Source organism: Bison bison, unplaced genomic scaffold, assembly GCF_000754665.1.
Source record: "Bison bison bison isolate TAMUID 2011002044 unplaced genomic scaffold, Bison_UMD1.0 scf7180017864321, whole genome shotgun sequence".
Taxonomy (NCBI): Eukaryota; Metazoa; Chordata; class Mammalia; order Artiodactyla; family Bovidae; genus Bison; species Bison bison.
Window position 1 is genome coordinate 338,145 of NW_011494893.1, and position 13,257 is coordinate 351,401.

Below are 13,257 nucleotides of genomic sequence, written 5' to 3' on the forward strand. Positions count from 1 at the left end.
CGTCAAGGCTGTATATTATCACCCTGCTTATTTAACTTATATGCAGAGTACATCATGAGAAATGCTGGACCAGAAGAAACACAAGCTGAAATCAAAATTGCCGGGAGAAATATCAATAACCTCAGATATGCAGATGACACCACCCTTATGGCAGAAAGTGAAGGGGAACTAAAAAGCCTCTTGATGAAAGTGAAAGTGGAGAGTGAAAAAGTTGGCTTAAAGCTCAACATTCAGAAAATGAAGATCATGGCATCCGGTCCCATCACTTCATGGGAAATAGATGGGGAAACAGTAGAAACAGTGTCAGACTTTATTTTTTTTTTGGCTCCAAAATCACTACAGATGGTGACTGCAGCCATGAAATTGAAAGACGCTTACTCCTTGGAAGGAAAGTTATGACCAACCTGGATAGCATATTCAAAAGCAAAGACATTACTTTGCCAACAAAGGTCTGTCTAGTCAAGGCTATGGTTTTTCCTGTGGTCATGTATGGATGTGAGAGGTGGACTGTGAAGAAGGCTGAGCACCGAAGAATTGATGCTTTTGAACTGTGGTGTTGGAGAAGACCCTTGAGAGTCCCTTGGACTGCAAGGAGATCCAACCAGTCCATTCTGAAGGAGATCAACCCTGGGATTTCTTTGGAGGGAATGATGCTGAAGCTGAAACTCCAGTACTTTGGCCACCTCATGCAAAGAGTTGACTCATTAGAAAAGACTCTGATGCTGGAAGGGATTGGGGGCAGGAGGAGAAGGGGACGACAGAGGATAAGATGGCTGGATGGCATCACTGACTCGATGGATGTGAGTCTGAGTGAACTCTGGGAGTTGGTGACGGACAGGGAGGCCTGGCGTGCTGCGATTCATGGGGTTGCGAAGAGTTGGACATGACTGAGCGACTGAACTGAACTGAAAATAAAACTTATTTTATTAACGTATCTAATATACGTATAACAAGATGTTTACTGTCTTTTTAAGATGTTTACTGTCTTTTTAAGCACAGAGCTGTTTTTGTAGTTTTGCAGAAGACTTGAGGAATCTGTACCAAGTCTCCTAGTGGAGGCTACACCTAACCAGCTGCCCAGGAGCCACCTGAACCTACGTTATGGAAACACTAGAATTAAATTTAGTAACCCCACTGATTGTCTACATAAAGGTCCCAGCTGTATTTTTTAAATATCAAGAAAAAAAAGTTTAGTTATACTGCATCCATTCACAAAACTGCACCTAAATTTGAAATATAATTTATGCATGTATTTTGGTGAGCTTCAGTTGAAAAATACAGCCTTTTTATATTTTAAGACAATTGGATAAACAAATATTTTTATTTCAGCAAATAATTAGCTTAATAATCTGGTCAATGTCTGAAATATTTAAAAGAGAAGATAGTTAGCACAGCCTCTATGCTTAATCCCGAGAAGGAAATGGCAACCCACTCCAGTACTCTTGACTGGAAAATCCCATGGACAGAGAAGCCTGGTAGACTACAGTCCATGGGATCGCAAAGAGTCAGACACAACTGAGCAATTGCTTGCTTGCCTGCCTATGCTTAATATTTTCCCTTTATAACAGATCCATACTGTGATGGTTCAGATCAAACCTTTCCCGTGTGACGTATCAGTCTACATTTCCAAAGAGAACCCGAGCCACCCAGAAGAGTCTTTCCTCCTGCCGTGTGACTGTGCGCAAGAAGCTCCTGCTTCTACCTGCTCTGGAAGCACTGCTCCGCCTCTGCCCCACCAAGTCGCTGGGAAGTCCTAAGGCCGCAGCAGACTGATGCTCCCTGGAGTTACTAGATAAGAGTCAGCATGTATTTTAAGACTTAAACTTGTTTTCAGAACAATGGAAAAAATGCCTTTGAAGGCTACCTTTAAAAATCCTGTTTGAGAATGTCGGTAGGGGGTTAAACCAAAGGCTTTTCCTGACAGGAAACCTGAAGATTTAGTCTCATTTTGGCCCTATTTCATAGGAATTTTAAGAGACAAATGACACTTCTTATAAGGTGGTAAAAGTTTTGGAAGAGAAGCCGAACAGTTAACTACCTCAGGCTGGAAGAAAACAGATTCGTCCACAGGCATTTACGCTTTAAAGATGAATTCTTTAATGCCGATCTTTATTCTTGCTCTTTCCCCATCTTTGTCTCCCCTTAGAAAAGCCAAAAGATAGCATGTGGGCTACAGAGGCAGGCCACGAGGAGCAGCAACGCGCTCCTGGGTGCCCGGCTGGCCGTGCTGAGGGGCCGCGGTCACCGCCTGTCTGAGTCCTGGTGTGTACCATCAGGCACCACTCACCAGGCTGGTCTGTGCTATGACCATAAAACTGGCATCCAGAGAAGGTGCTGCTGCAGCGTCCACAAGAATAGCACCCTGGGACCTACCTCTGCGGACAAAGCTTCATGTGCAAACAACCTGTCCTAGAAAAACACAGCTTTTACGGAGGACTTGGCTCAGCCCGGTCATGTTTGACTCTCTGCGACCCGACGGACTGCAGCACACCAGGTCTCCCTGGCTCAGAAAATCTGCCACCATCTCTGCTCATGAGCTTTTCTTGAAGACCACAAGACAAATACAATTGGCATTTTTAACACAAACCACCATGTAAAACTTTTAAAAAATTATATTAGGTTCCTTACATTAATGCATAAAAACCAGCTTTACTTACAAAGACATCTTCTCCTGTCTGAAGTATTTACACTCTATCTTTTAAAACTGTAGTTTTACATCACAAACACTGTCTCAGGTCGTAACCCTTCTGCCTGGGGTGGGTGAACCAATTTCTCTTCTTTGGTGTTCAAGTCCAAGTGCAGATGTCACAACAGAACTCACAATCCATTCTTTAGATTCAGAACCCAACAAGCCTTTGTTTTGAAAACAGGTTCCTGAGAGGACCTGAATGAAAGTGAAGAAGATTCACAAGAAATGAGACGTGCTGGAAGAGACGCAGGCACTGCCACCACCACGCCATTAGCTCATTGTGTCCAGAAACCCATCTGATGGAACATTAGCTTCAGCAACAGAACAGAGGTCCATGGCACTGTGTGCCCGACTGAGAGAAGCTGAGCAGTCATGCGGCTCCTCTGAGGCAGTTCCCTCATATGCAAAATGTAGACCCAAGTCATGTCTGAACCAGACAGTTTCCCAGGTTTCTACCAGACCCACAAGGTTGTAATTATGAGAGGATGCCAACAGAAAGTCCAAATGATATTTAGGAATCCTGCCCCGTACTGACCTCATTTCTGTTACACATAACTAGGATATCTGTAAACCGGGAGTCCATCAGAACAACTGGTTGTGAATTAACAACAACAACAAAAACTAAAGTTATTCCAAGCAAACTTATAACTAAAGCCAATATTTTATATAAACATCCACCTACAAACACAATAACCTCAGATATGCAGATGACATCACCCTTATGGCAGAAAGTGAAGAACTAAAGAGCCTCTTGATGAAAGTGAAAGAGGACAGTGAAGAAGGTGGCTTAAAGCTCAACATTCAGAAAACTAAGATCATGGCATCTGGTCCCATCACTTCATGGCAAATAGATGGGGAAACAGTGGCAACAGTGGCTGACTTTATTTTTCTGGGCTCCAAAATCACTGTGGATGGTGATTGCAGCCATGAAATTAAAAGACGCTTGCTTCCTGGAAGAAAAGTTATGACCAACCTAGACAGCATACTACAAACCAGAGATATTACTTTGCCAACAAAGGTCCGTCTAGTCAAGGCTATGGTTTTTCCAGTAGTCATCTATGGATGTGAGAGTTGGACTATAAAGAAAGCTGAGCGCAGAAGAACTGATGCTTTTGAACTGTGGTGTTGGAGAAGACTCTTGAGAGTCCCTTGGACTGCAAGGAGGTCCAACCAGTCCATACTAAAGGAGATTAGTCCTGGGTATTCATTGGAGGGACTGATGTTGAAGCTGAAACTCCAATACTTTGGCCACCTGATGCGGAGAGCTGACTCATTTGAAAAGACCCTGATGCTGGGAAAGATTGAGGGCAGGAGGAGAAGGGGACGACAGAGGATGAGATGGCTGGATGGCATCACCGACACAATGGACATGGGTCTGGGTGGACTCCGGGAGCTGCTGATGGACAGGGACGCCTGGCGTGCTGCGGTTCGTGGGGTTGCAAAGAGTTGGACACGACTGAGCAACTGAACTGAACTGAACCATACACACATGCCTTCACTACATCACTACATACCTGCACACAGCAGACAGGAGCACAGTGCAGAGCTAACATGCCCAGGGACAGACACGCTGATGACGACAACCAGGAAAGCATCCAGGGGCCAACCGGCCATGGTGGACGCTACGTCACCAATGGCTAATTCTCGTAAGAAATACAAGTTCTGTCTCCATCTGCGTGACGCCTCCGCACTGCCATCATCTGCCTTTGCACTGACCATCGATTAAAAAGTCACAGTATCTATGTACTTCAAGAGCTACTGGACATATTAAACTGCTTTTGAAATTGACAGTTAACTGAATGCTTGATATCAAGAAAGTACTGATAACACTTCAAGTAATGATAATAGCTTTCAAGAAGTTCAAGTGATATAGTTTTCACAAAGCATGTTTATCTTTGAAAATCACATATTGAAATAACTATAAATGAAATGAAGTGACCTGCTTCAAAAGCAATTCAGGGTGAGGGAGGAGCTGTAGGTACAATGAGACGGGTTGTGAGCAGATAACTGTCTAAACTGGGCAGACACAGAAGAGGTCATGAGGTCACCCTTAGTGCTCCTAAATAGGTTTGGAATTCTCCAAAATAATAAACTCCTTCTGATGTGAGCTCAAAGAATACACCAGATTTGCAATTAAAGAGTATGGACTTGTTAGGACTGTCTATATTGTTTGTGTTAGCTGTGTTGCTGACAACAGGTGGGTATGGCTCAGGATGTTCTTCTGAACGTCAAAAGACAGTTAAGATCATAATCTATAAACATCTGGCTAATGGATTTAGGAAACTTATACTGCATTGTCATGAAATTTATGGAGTAAGTTCAAAGAGCTATAAACTGTTATGTTGCACTTTTCAATCAAAAAGACCAACTTATGGAAATAAGTTTACCTAAACCTCATCACTAACAAGAGGTTCCAGTCAACGCACATTCCTTCAACCATGCCGCCAGCAAGGAACAACCTCTACAACAGGCTTGGTCAGAGTAAATAAAAAGGCAGGTCTCCAGTCACACAGAAGCGAGTGTCCTTTTCCCTAGAGATGCTGACTTCCAGCAGTGCTGGGTGAGTAAGTTTAGCTAAATAAAAAGGCAGGTCTCCAGTCACACAGAAGCGAATGTCTTTTTTCCCGGAGATGCTGCCTCTCGGCAGTGGTGGGTGAGTGAGTTTAGCAGCACGAAGCATCCAGATGACAAGGAAGGACTCCACCAGGTAAGGGTGCATCTCCATTTACCTCCAAGAAGGACCCAGACTAGTGATGGGATATTGAGTATCAGAGCTTTCAGGTATGGATGTAATGAGCATGAAATTTCCTGTGCGGTCTTTATAAATTAGACACGTTTTCCAGAAATTTGAATATTTTCAAAACTAAACGTGCAGCCAGATTGTTTCTTACAAGCCTGAGCAGGGAAGCCTTCTGACAGACCACAGCCCTGTCTGTACTCCGGGCCATGTGACCACCTTTCAGCGGCCTTTCCCTGGAAAACCACACTCCTCCTGGAGGCTCAGTGGCAACAGCACCTCCTCCAGGAAGACTCCGGGGCCTCCGGTTAACCAGGCTGAGGCAGAGCTCTGTACTCCCCACTTCGGAATACCTCTCACAACTATACTTACGTGACAAATAAACACCCATATGGCTTTTTAAACCACTTCTCTGTCACCAGAGGACAAGCTCCAAGAGGCTGGAGACCACCTGGGTCCGCTCAGCACAGCACTTCAGCCCTGAGCACGCACCCACCGCACTGCCTGCCAAGCCTGCTGCACCACCACCTGGAAGCTTTAAAGCCACTGGCGTGTGGGCGCCACCAGGAGAGAGTCTAACACAGTGGGAGGGGAGGGGAGGAGGCCGGGAGCGACAGTCTTCAGAAACACCAGGGGACTGTGTCAGGCAGCCCGGGGCGAGAGCCTGCCCAACTGAGCAGACTCCAAGCACAAGAAACTGAGGCCTCCAGACATCCACATCGACCTCAGACTATGCGTGCTGCTTGTGTTTTCACTTGTTAAAACTTGTTAAAATAATTAATGGCACAACAGGAGTTTGGATATGGCATCAGGAAAGAGATATTTGGGTTTTCCTAAACATTAAGAATAGAAAAAAACTGATTCGCAACTAGAGAACACTCAAATCCAAGCCAGCTAACCCACGACAGGCTGTCACAAACACCCGCGGCCTCCCTCCTGCGCCAGCCTCGCTCCCACACTGCCTCACTCTCCTCCCAAACCCAGCGTCGCCGAGAGGGGAGGGCAGGGCCCATGTCTGCACCCCTGGACTTGGCTCAGGGCCTCGTGTGCAGAAGAGCTCAACAGGCAGCTGATGGAGTGACGAGTGCACGCTTCTGCTGACGGACACAGGCACCATCCCTACACGCCACGTCACTTCTGCTGGAGTTACTGTCCGCTGCCCAAAGCTCTGTCCAGGCAGCCAGACCGCACGAGACAGGCGTGCTGAGGCTTACCCCATGCCTCTCAGTCCCTGGCTCAGGGAGGGTGCTCAAGGTGGGGGTTGGGGTGGGGAAGGTGGCACAGGCACAGGCACGGGGAACATGAGCCCCTCCTCAGCCAAGTGCCCCCAGAGCGTGTCGAGCGACCAGGGGAGGGCCTTGCCTTTGAGGTCCCGCACGCAGCCCTCCCGGCAGCCGTGCATGAGCTGGAGGATCCACCGGTGCTGGGCCCCGATGCACTGCCACGCAGGGTCGCCAGGCGCGTGGAGGTCGGACAGGTACCTGAAACGGCAAGGCAATGGCTGACCGAGTCAGCTTCTGCTGCACAGCCATAAGGTCAAAACGAAAGCTAGTGTATCCTAAAGTCACGGCTTTTAAGGATACTTAAAACTCTCGTCAACTAGTAAACCATTCATCAATACTTACTCTTTAATATTCAGTTCTAAATGAAACATATTTAAACTTCTTTGCATGCAATTAACAATAAAAGTACATTTTAAAACGCTAGGACTTTATAAAAAGACAACCAAGATGACAGAGACAGCGTGCAGTGTCCTGATCAGAATGCGCCTGCTCAGCTCTCGGCCACACAGGAAACGCCAGCAGAGTCTCCGCCAGACGACCTTCTTCTCTGGTCTGAAACTCACGGCCACCAGATGGCAGTGTGACCCTGCTTTCTTTATGCTCCGAACAGGGCAGCTGAGACTTTGGACCACATCACAGAGGTCTGGTGACAGCAAACACTGACCTGTAAGCCTAAACTCTGATTCGTGAGAAGATATTCCTCAAAATATACAGTAGAGGTGGCATTTTTCTTGGTTTTAAAATAGGGTGAAAAATATTTAAAGTCTTATTTGTCTGTGAAAATTTCCAACCCAGATAGACAACTGAAGTAGATTTCTGCTGAAAAATTGACAAGTATTATTCAAAACTTAGCCCTCATGAAATACGTAAATATAACAACTTAAAGCAAATTAAATCAACTCCAAAAGCTGGACTTGCTGTCTTAAAATTACTACAAACCGTAAGCTGTCTACTGTCTTGGGGCTGAAGTTTCGTCTAAGAACACACAGTCACTAGTCACAGTCACAAGCGTGGCCTCTCGCAGGGACACAACTGGGCGTCTCTCCCGGGCCCTCCAGCAGCAAGCACTTCCTTACTCAGGCTTCTCAGCCAGCAGCTAACCAGAGGAGAAGCAAGTCAGTGATAAACAAGACCTGGCATTCGGGAACAACCCCTGCCCCGCTCCAGGACGAACCAGGCGGTGGTTTTCCAGGAGGGGGCGCGATCCTGGCCCCACTCACAGGGGCCTGGAGCCCACTGTGCTGAGCCTGTGGACTGTCTGCTGGAGCTTCGCCTCAGGCAGGAGAAGCTGTGTGTGCCCCCAGGGCTCCTGCAGCACCTCCTCCAGACGCCTGGGCTCACACAGCACCCTTGGAGCCACACCAGCAGTAAACGCAGCACCCCCGCCCCGCGCCCGCCTTCCTCTCTGACGCACGCACAGAGCAGCACAGCTAGGCGATCAAGACGTCCCTCTGCTCAGCACCCCCCAAACTGTAAGGCCCTCCAGTCCCTCCAAAATTTAAGAATAATCCTCTTTCTACCATCTTGTTAATGGGTATTACACAAAAGAGTTTTATAAAGAAAGATAAATTTGTTGTCTCAGAAACTCTACAGTGTTTCAGTTCAAAAGTACAACTTGTGTTAAGGCTTTCCCCTGGTTAAATGACTTAATCCAGTAACTTTTCTTTTAGGATGTACATTAAAGACTGTAAACTACATTTCAAAAATCTTGGCTTAGAATACGATACAGATTATTGCTACTTCCTTTTAAACTTCGTTACCAAAGAATACTTTTTAAAAAGGCTTTTTAGTGGGGAAAAGGTAAGGAATGTTAATTATGGTGAGCATAGACTCAAATTTTAAAATTTAAGAGTTAGAGCCGTTAGGCATACTTAGACATGATTTTTAACAATGACCAAGGAAAGAATCACACTGATATGGAAAGAAGTATTGCTACAGGGTACTCTGCTTCTCGATCAAGCTGCTAGCAGCAGCAGAGTATGGAGAGAAGAAATTGTGAGAACGCCTGGAACCAGAGTCAGCACTGAACAACCGCACGGCAACAGGGGAGAGCCCCATGCTCACGCCGTGCACAGCTCCCAGTGTGTGGGGCTCAGACGCGCAGCCCTGCTGGCGATAAAGTTGAGGGCTCCCCCCAACCTGGTGCTCACAGGGTGGCTCATCATAGATTCCAAACTCCAACAGATGTTTGGCCTGGTTGTGATGTTTTTCCTATTCTTTAATAACTAAATCCTTAATTTAAAAAAGGATGATAAATTGCTCCATGTAGTTTCAAAGTGTCAAAAATAAAGATTAAAAAGTAAATAAATTACTTGACATTTTCAGTGACATTCTTGTTCTTTTCCTTTTGAAAGGACAGGGAATAAAGCAATAGGCCATTTAAAAGAAACTTTTTTAATATTACTATCTTTTAAATGGTATCCAGTAGGTTAACCGGTCACGGAAACTGCATGAGTTATCACACAACGGCAATTCACTACATAAAGAAATCCTGCACTCGATAAGGTTTAACATCATTTTCCTACCAAGAGATGTAACAGAATAACTGTAATTATTAGTTAAGCAGCATGGCAGAACACAGACAAGACGCTAAACAGCTTTGTATCCTAGATGACAGATTAACCTTCCTGGAACTCTATTACTTTACATGTTAAAAAAAAAAAAAAAAAAGGCAGTTGGATAACAACACACAGTTAATTAGCAGCATTAAATTTCTATGATTCTACAAGCCAGAAAAATTCCTGTGTGTGCTTTCTTCTGGGGACACTTAGAGAAAAGCACAGACAGGCTGTGAAGGCAGACAGCCAGAGGCCCCCCACCTGTGGAGCAAGTGTGACCAGGTGCCACGCAGCGACCGCGTGGCTTGTTGGGGGGCAGCCGGCACCCCAGCTCCCCACGCCAGCCCACGTTAAAACTCCCTCCCTCTTGAGCAACACGGTTCCCACCACACCATGGGGCCCACGCTTCTGCTGCTACTGCCGTCCTTTCCAAGTCAGCATCCCCACCTCCTTTTCAAGCCTGGAAGCTTTCAGAACCCTCAGCTGTTGAGCCCTGCCCCACCTGCAGCACTGGAGCCCCGTGGGACAACGCCACCCTCGAAGCCGGTCAGGGAGCAGCCCCCCAGCCAGGCTAGATCCTGTGGACAGGAGAAGGGCAATGAGGCCGCTTTCCCTTCACCCAAACTGGCAGGATTCTCTTGCCTTTAAAGGGTGACTGCTCCCCAGTCTCTGAGTACACACAAGACCTGGTGTCCTACATGGGTCCCCACACTTCTGCTGCCTGTCTTCCCTTCTGCCGTCTCATCACTCTCCCAGTCTCCCCGAGTCTCTGTAAGAGCAACAGGACGTGTCCAGCATCACCCAGATACATGTGATTCGTTAAAACTCTCACAGAAGGTTTACCTTATATAACGTTTCTGGTCATGTAAAGTTGATGGTGTCTCAAGCAACTTCTCCAGAAGTAATTCTCTTAAAGCTTCAATCCGTGTTTCTACTTCAGCATAATCTAATTAAAAAGGAAATAATTACATGATTTACAGAATGAAAGTTTAAAATCAAAGTATGGAAAGCAGACTGGCTGTGCGGACGGAGGGGCTGACTGAGAAGAGGCAGGAGGGGAACTTTCCCAGCGATGAAAACATTCCCTGCAGGGTTCGGGTTACAGGGTGTGTGTACCTGTCAAACTCACTGGTGTGCAGTGTGAGAGCCTGCGCGCGCACACACACACACACACACACGCACACACTGTAAATTTATCACAATAAAAATAAACTTTTCTGGGTCCTTTTGGATTTCTTTACAAATTTAATCAAGTCCTGTGATAGTTCTCCCAGTTAATAAGGCATTTTAGGCTTTATTTTCTGTAACTCTACCATAGAGATAATTTCAAAATTTGCTTAAAGTAGGGTTAGAATTCATAAATATATTATTAGTCTTTCTAAAGAGGGAAGAATAAAATGTAGATTTCCATTTCTGTAAAATACCTGTAACAATTCTTTCCAGTAAAAAAGACCTAAGTAGCATCACAATTATCAAGCATCAAAGGATGTCCACCCGCCCTGTAGTTCTCTCTCCAGGTCCCTAAGAAGCTCCACTAAGCTACTTCTGAAGTAAGCTGCTTCTGAAGTAAGCTACTTCTGAAGTAAGCTGCTTCTGAAGTACCCATCTTACACTTGAAAGGGGCACCGTATAAACAAAAGCTAAAATGCATGTTAACACTCTTTGCAAAATCCATTTCACAATTTCCTATAAAGGCAAAGTAAAAAATCTTAAAGTAATAAATCTTACATTTCTTGAAAACTTGCACCTCTGTTTTCCCAAAAAGTGACTTGGCCTTTTCATAATCATTAATAACCACATCATAATCACCCTTTAAAATAAAGAAACATTTTGGAGATTGTCAGTAAAGTTTAATTAATTTGGTTAAGATAAAAAACATCTTCACAACTCTAAAATGTAAGACATCTGCGCCCACAGGCACATGAACAGGCACTGTACCTTCTGGATGTTCCTTTCAATATTTAGAGGGAGGTTGAAAAGAAACTTGAATCGCTGGAGCACATTGAGTGCATTTCTAGTGGAATCTGCCTTGTCCTTTCGACCTAAGACTTCTTGAAATAATGTATCTGCAGTGTTACTTGCTCCTGTTTTAAAAGGAGAAAAAGAAATTTAGATAAAAACTAATTTTAGTCATAAAACGTGCAACTGGACAAAAGAAACAAAATGTTAGACTGCTATTATACTTGATATTATAACTCAGCAGACTTTTCTAAAAGTCAATTATATTGGAGTTTTTTTAAATTTTTTACAGTTTGCTTAAGCACAATTTCCATCTTGCTTGCTAAGTCTTTTCATATGTGTATACCAATTAATGGTACCCAATTAAGAATAACCATACTTACCAGGCCCAAATAAATTCTCTGATGTGAATCTACATTTATTTTAGCTTCTTTTAAGTTTTACAGCATTATGGACCCTTAGGTTATTTCATTAATTCAGATAATAGGTTAAAATACACACACATACATGATGTGTGCACACACAAGTACACTAGTTAATTCTCTGGATTCAGTATCTATATATTCATAGTAATTAAAAAAAAAAGGAGAAAAATTTTTCAGAAAAGTTATTCAAAAGAAGTATTTTAGACCTAACCCTATTCTGTGTAAGATTATCTATGCAGCAGGCAGAAAAACTACATAAGCAATTTAAAATATCAAATGTTAACACACTATCATTAATGAACATTTCTTAAATCAGCTTAACATTTCTTAAAATGATACACAAACTGGACATTTTATATTTACATATATACATATGTATTTTTTTACCTTAAAGGCCTCAAATTATATGAATCACTAACGAAAGTTTCTCTAAAACAAAATTTACTGTATATAAAAATACTTAAGCTTTTTCAACTTGTGAATTATTTTTAATTAGTCACAAGGAAAGTGGAGAAAAAGGATACTCTTTTCGGCTGTTTGATCACTGTTCATATAAAGTTTCTACATGATCTGGTCTAGTGACTACACTTTAAGCAAAGATGAAGAAAATGACCTCAGTCTCGCTGGGTGGCTGGCATGCCGCTTTCTCTAGTCCACACTGTGGGTGGCCTGAGTGTGTTAAAAGTCGTCTTTGTAACATAATTGTTTTATCTAAATAATGTTTAAATTCTGTTGAAATTTTAAAGGCCTGATATAAAAACTTTGTTTTGTCAGTATAGCTATTTTCACCACATTATTTAACGTACAATACTAAATTTCTACTATGAGAAAAATATATATATTCCCTTATTGCCACCAAATCATATAATGAAGAGTAAATGAATATTGGAAATCTGATTAAAGTTAAAAGTACTTTTCTTGGAATGCTTATTATTAAGCATTTATCATTTAGAAACAGACTTCATGAATTGAGGCTTCATAAATGAACAGATTCCTGAATGAGGATTGAATATTTTTAAAGGCTGATTACTTAGGTGTGTGCTGTGAATGTTAAATCCTCAAACACTTTCTCTACAATGAAGGAATACAAAACATCAAAATTAGATTTTTTTCATCTTGAAGACAATAAAACAATACTAACATAATTTTAAACACTCCTAAAAAGCATGAAAACAAGTACAGGTAGAAAATCCATTTAAAATTAAATAATATAAATATTTAATACAGAAATCGCAGAGGCAGAAATTATAAGCTATCAAATTATAATTATACAGAAATATATACAAAATTTTAATTTACACACAAATTTTAAGTTATGAAATTATGATTTTAATTTATAAAACACTTTGCCCATAAATTATTATTCTGTTGTGAACTTTACTGCATTCACAATATAACTTTGGGAGCTCGTAACTGATAACTGGACGATTATACACAGTAAGAAAATAATGAAGGCAGTGATGCCAAGATTGGGGCAGCAGATAAAAATCAGCAGCAGCTCACCAGCCACACTTGAGGTCTTCATTCTGTGGGGCAACTGAGAAGAAAAGGACAGGCCGGCTCCCGGAGCTGAGGCAGGACGCCCTGGAGCAGTTCCATCGCACAT

The 13,257-nt window shown here is 43.2% G+C and overlaps 1 protein-coding gene across 5 annotated transcripts in view; it reads right to left on the reverse strand.

Annotated features, from left to right (window-relative positions):
• The window catches only part of EXOC2 (exocyst complex component 2), a 125,470-nt gene that overhangs the window by 64,319 nt on the left and 47,894 nt on the right, over positions 1-13,257 (reverse strand). For all 5 annotated transcript variants that reach the window (XM_010852998.1, XM_010852994.1, XM_010852995.1 and 2 more), the window contains exons 8-11: positions 11,206-11,351; positions 10,996-11,077; positions 10,111-10,213; positions 6,789-6,907 (exon numbers count right to left, since the gene is read on the reverse strand). In XM_010852998.1, coding sequence (XP_010851300.1) covers positions 6,789-6,907; positions 10,111-10,213; positions 10,996-11,077; positions 11,206-11,351 — 450 coding nt within the window. The remainder of the gene's footprint in view (positions 1-6,788; positions 6,908-10,110; positions 10,214-10,995; positions 11,078-11,205; positions 11,352-13,257) is intronic.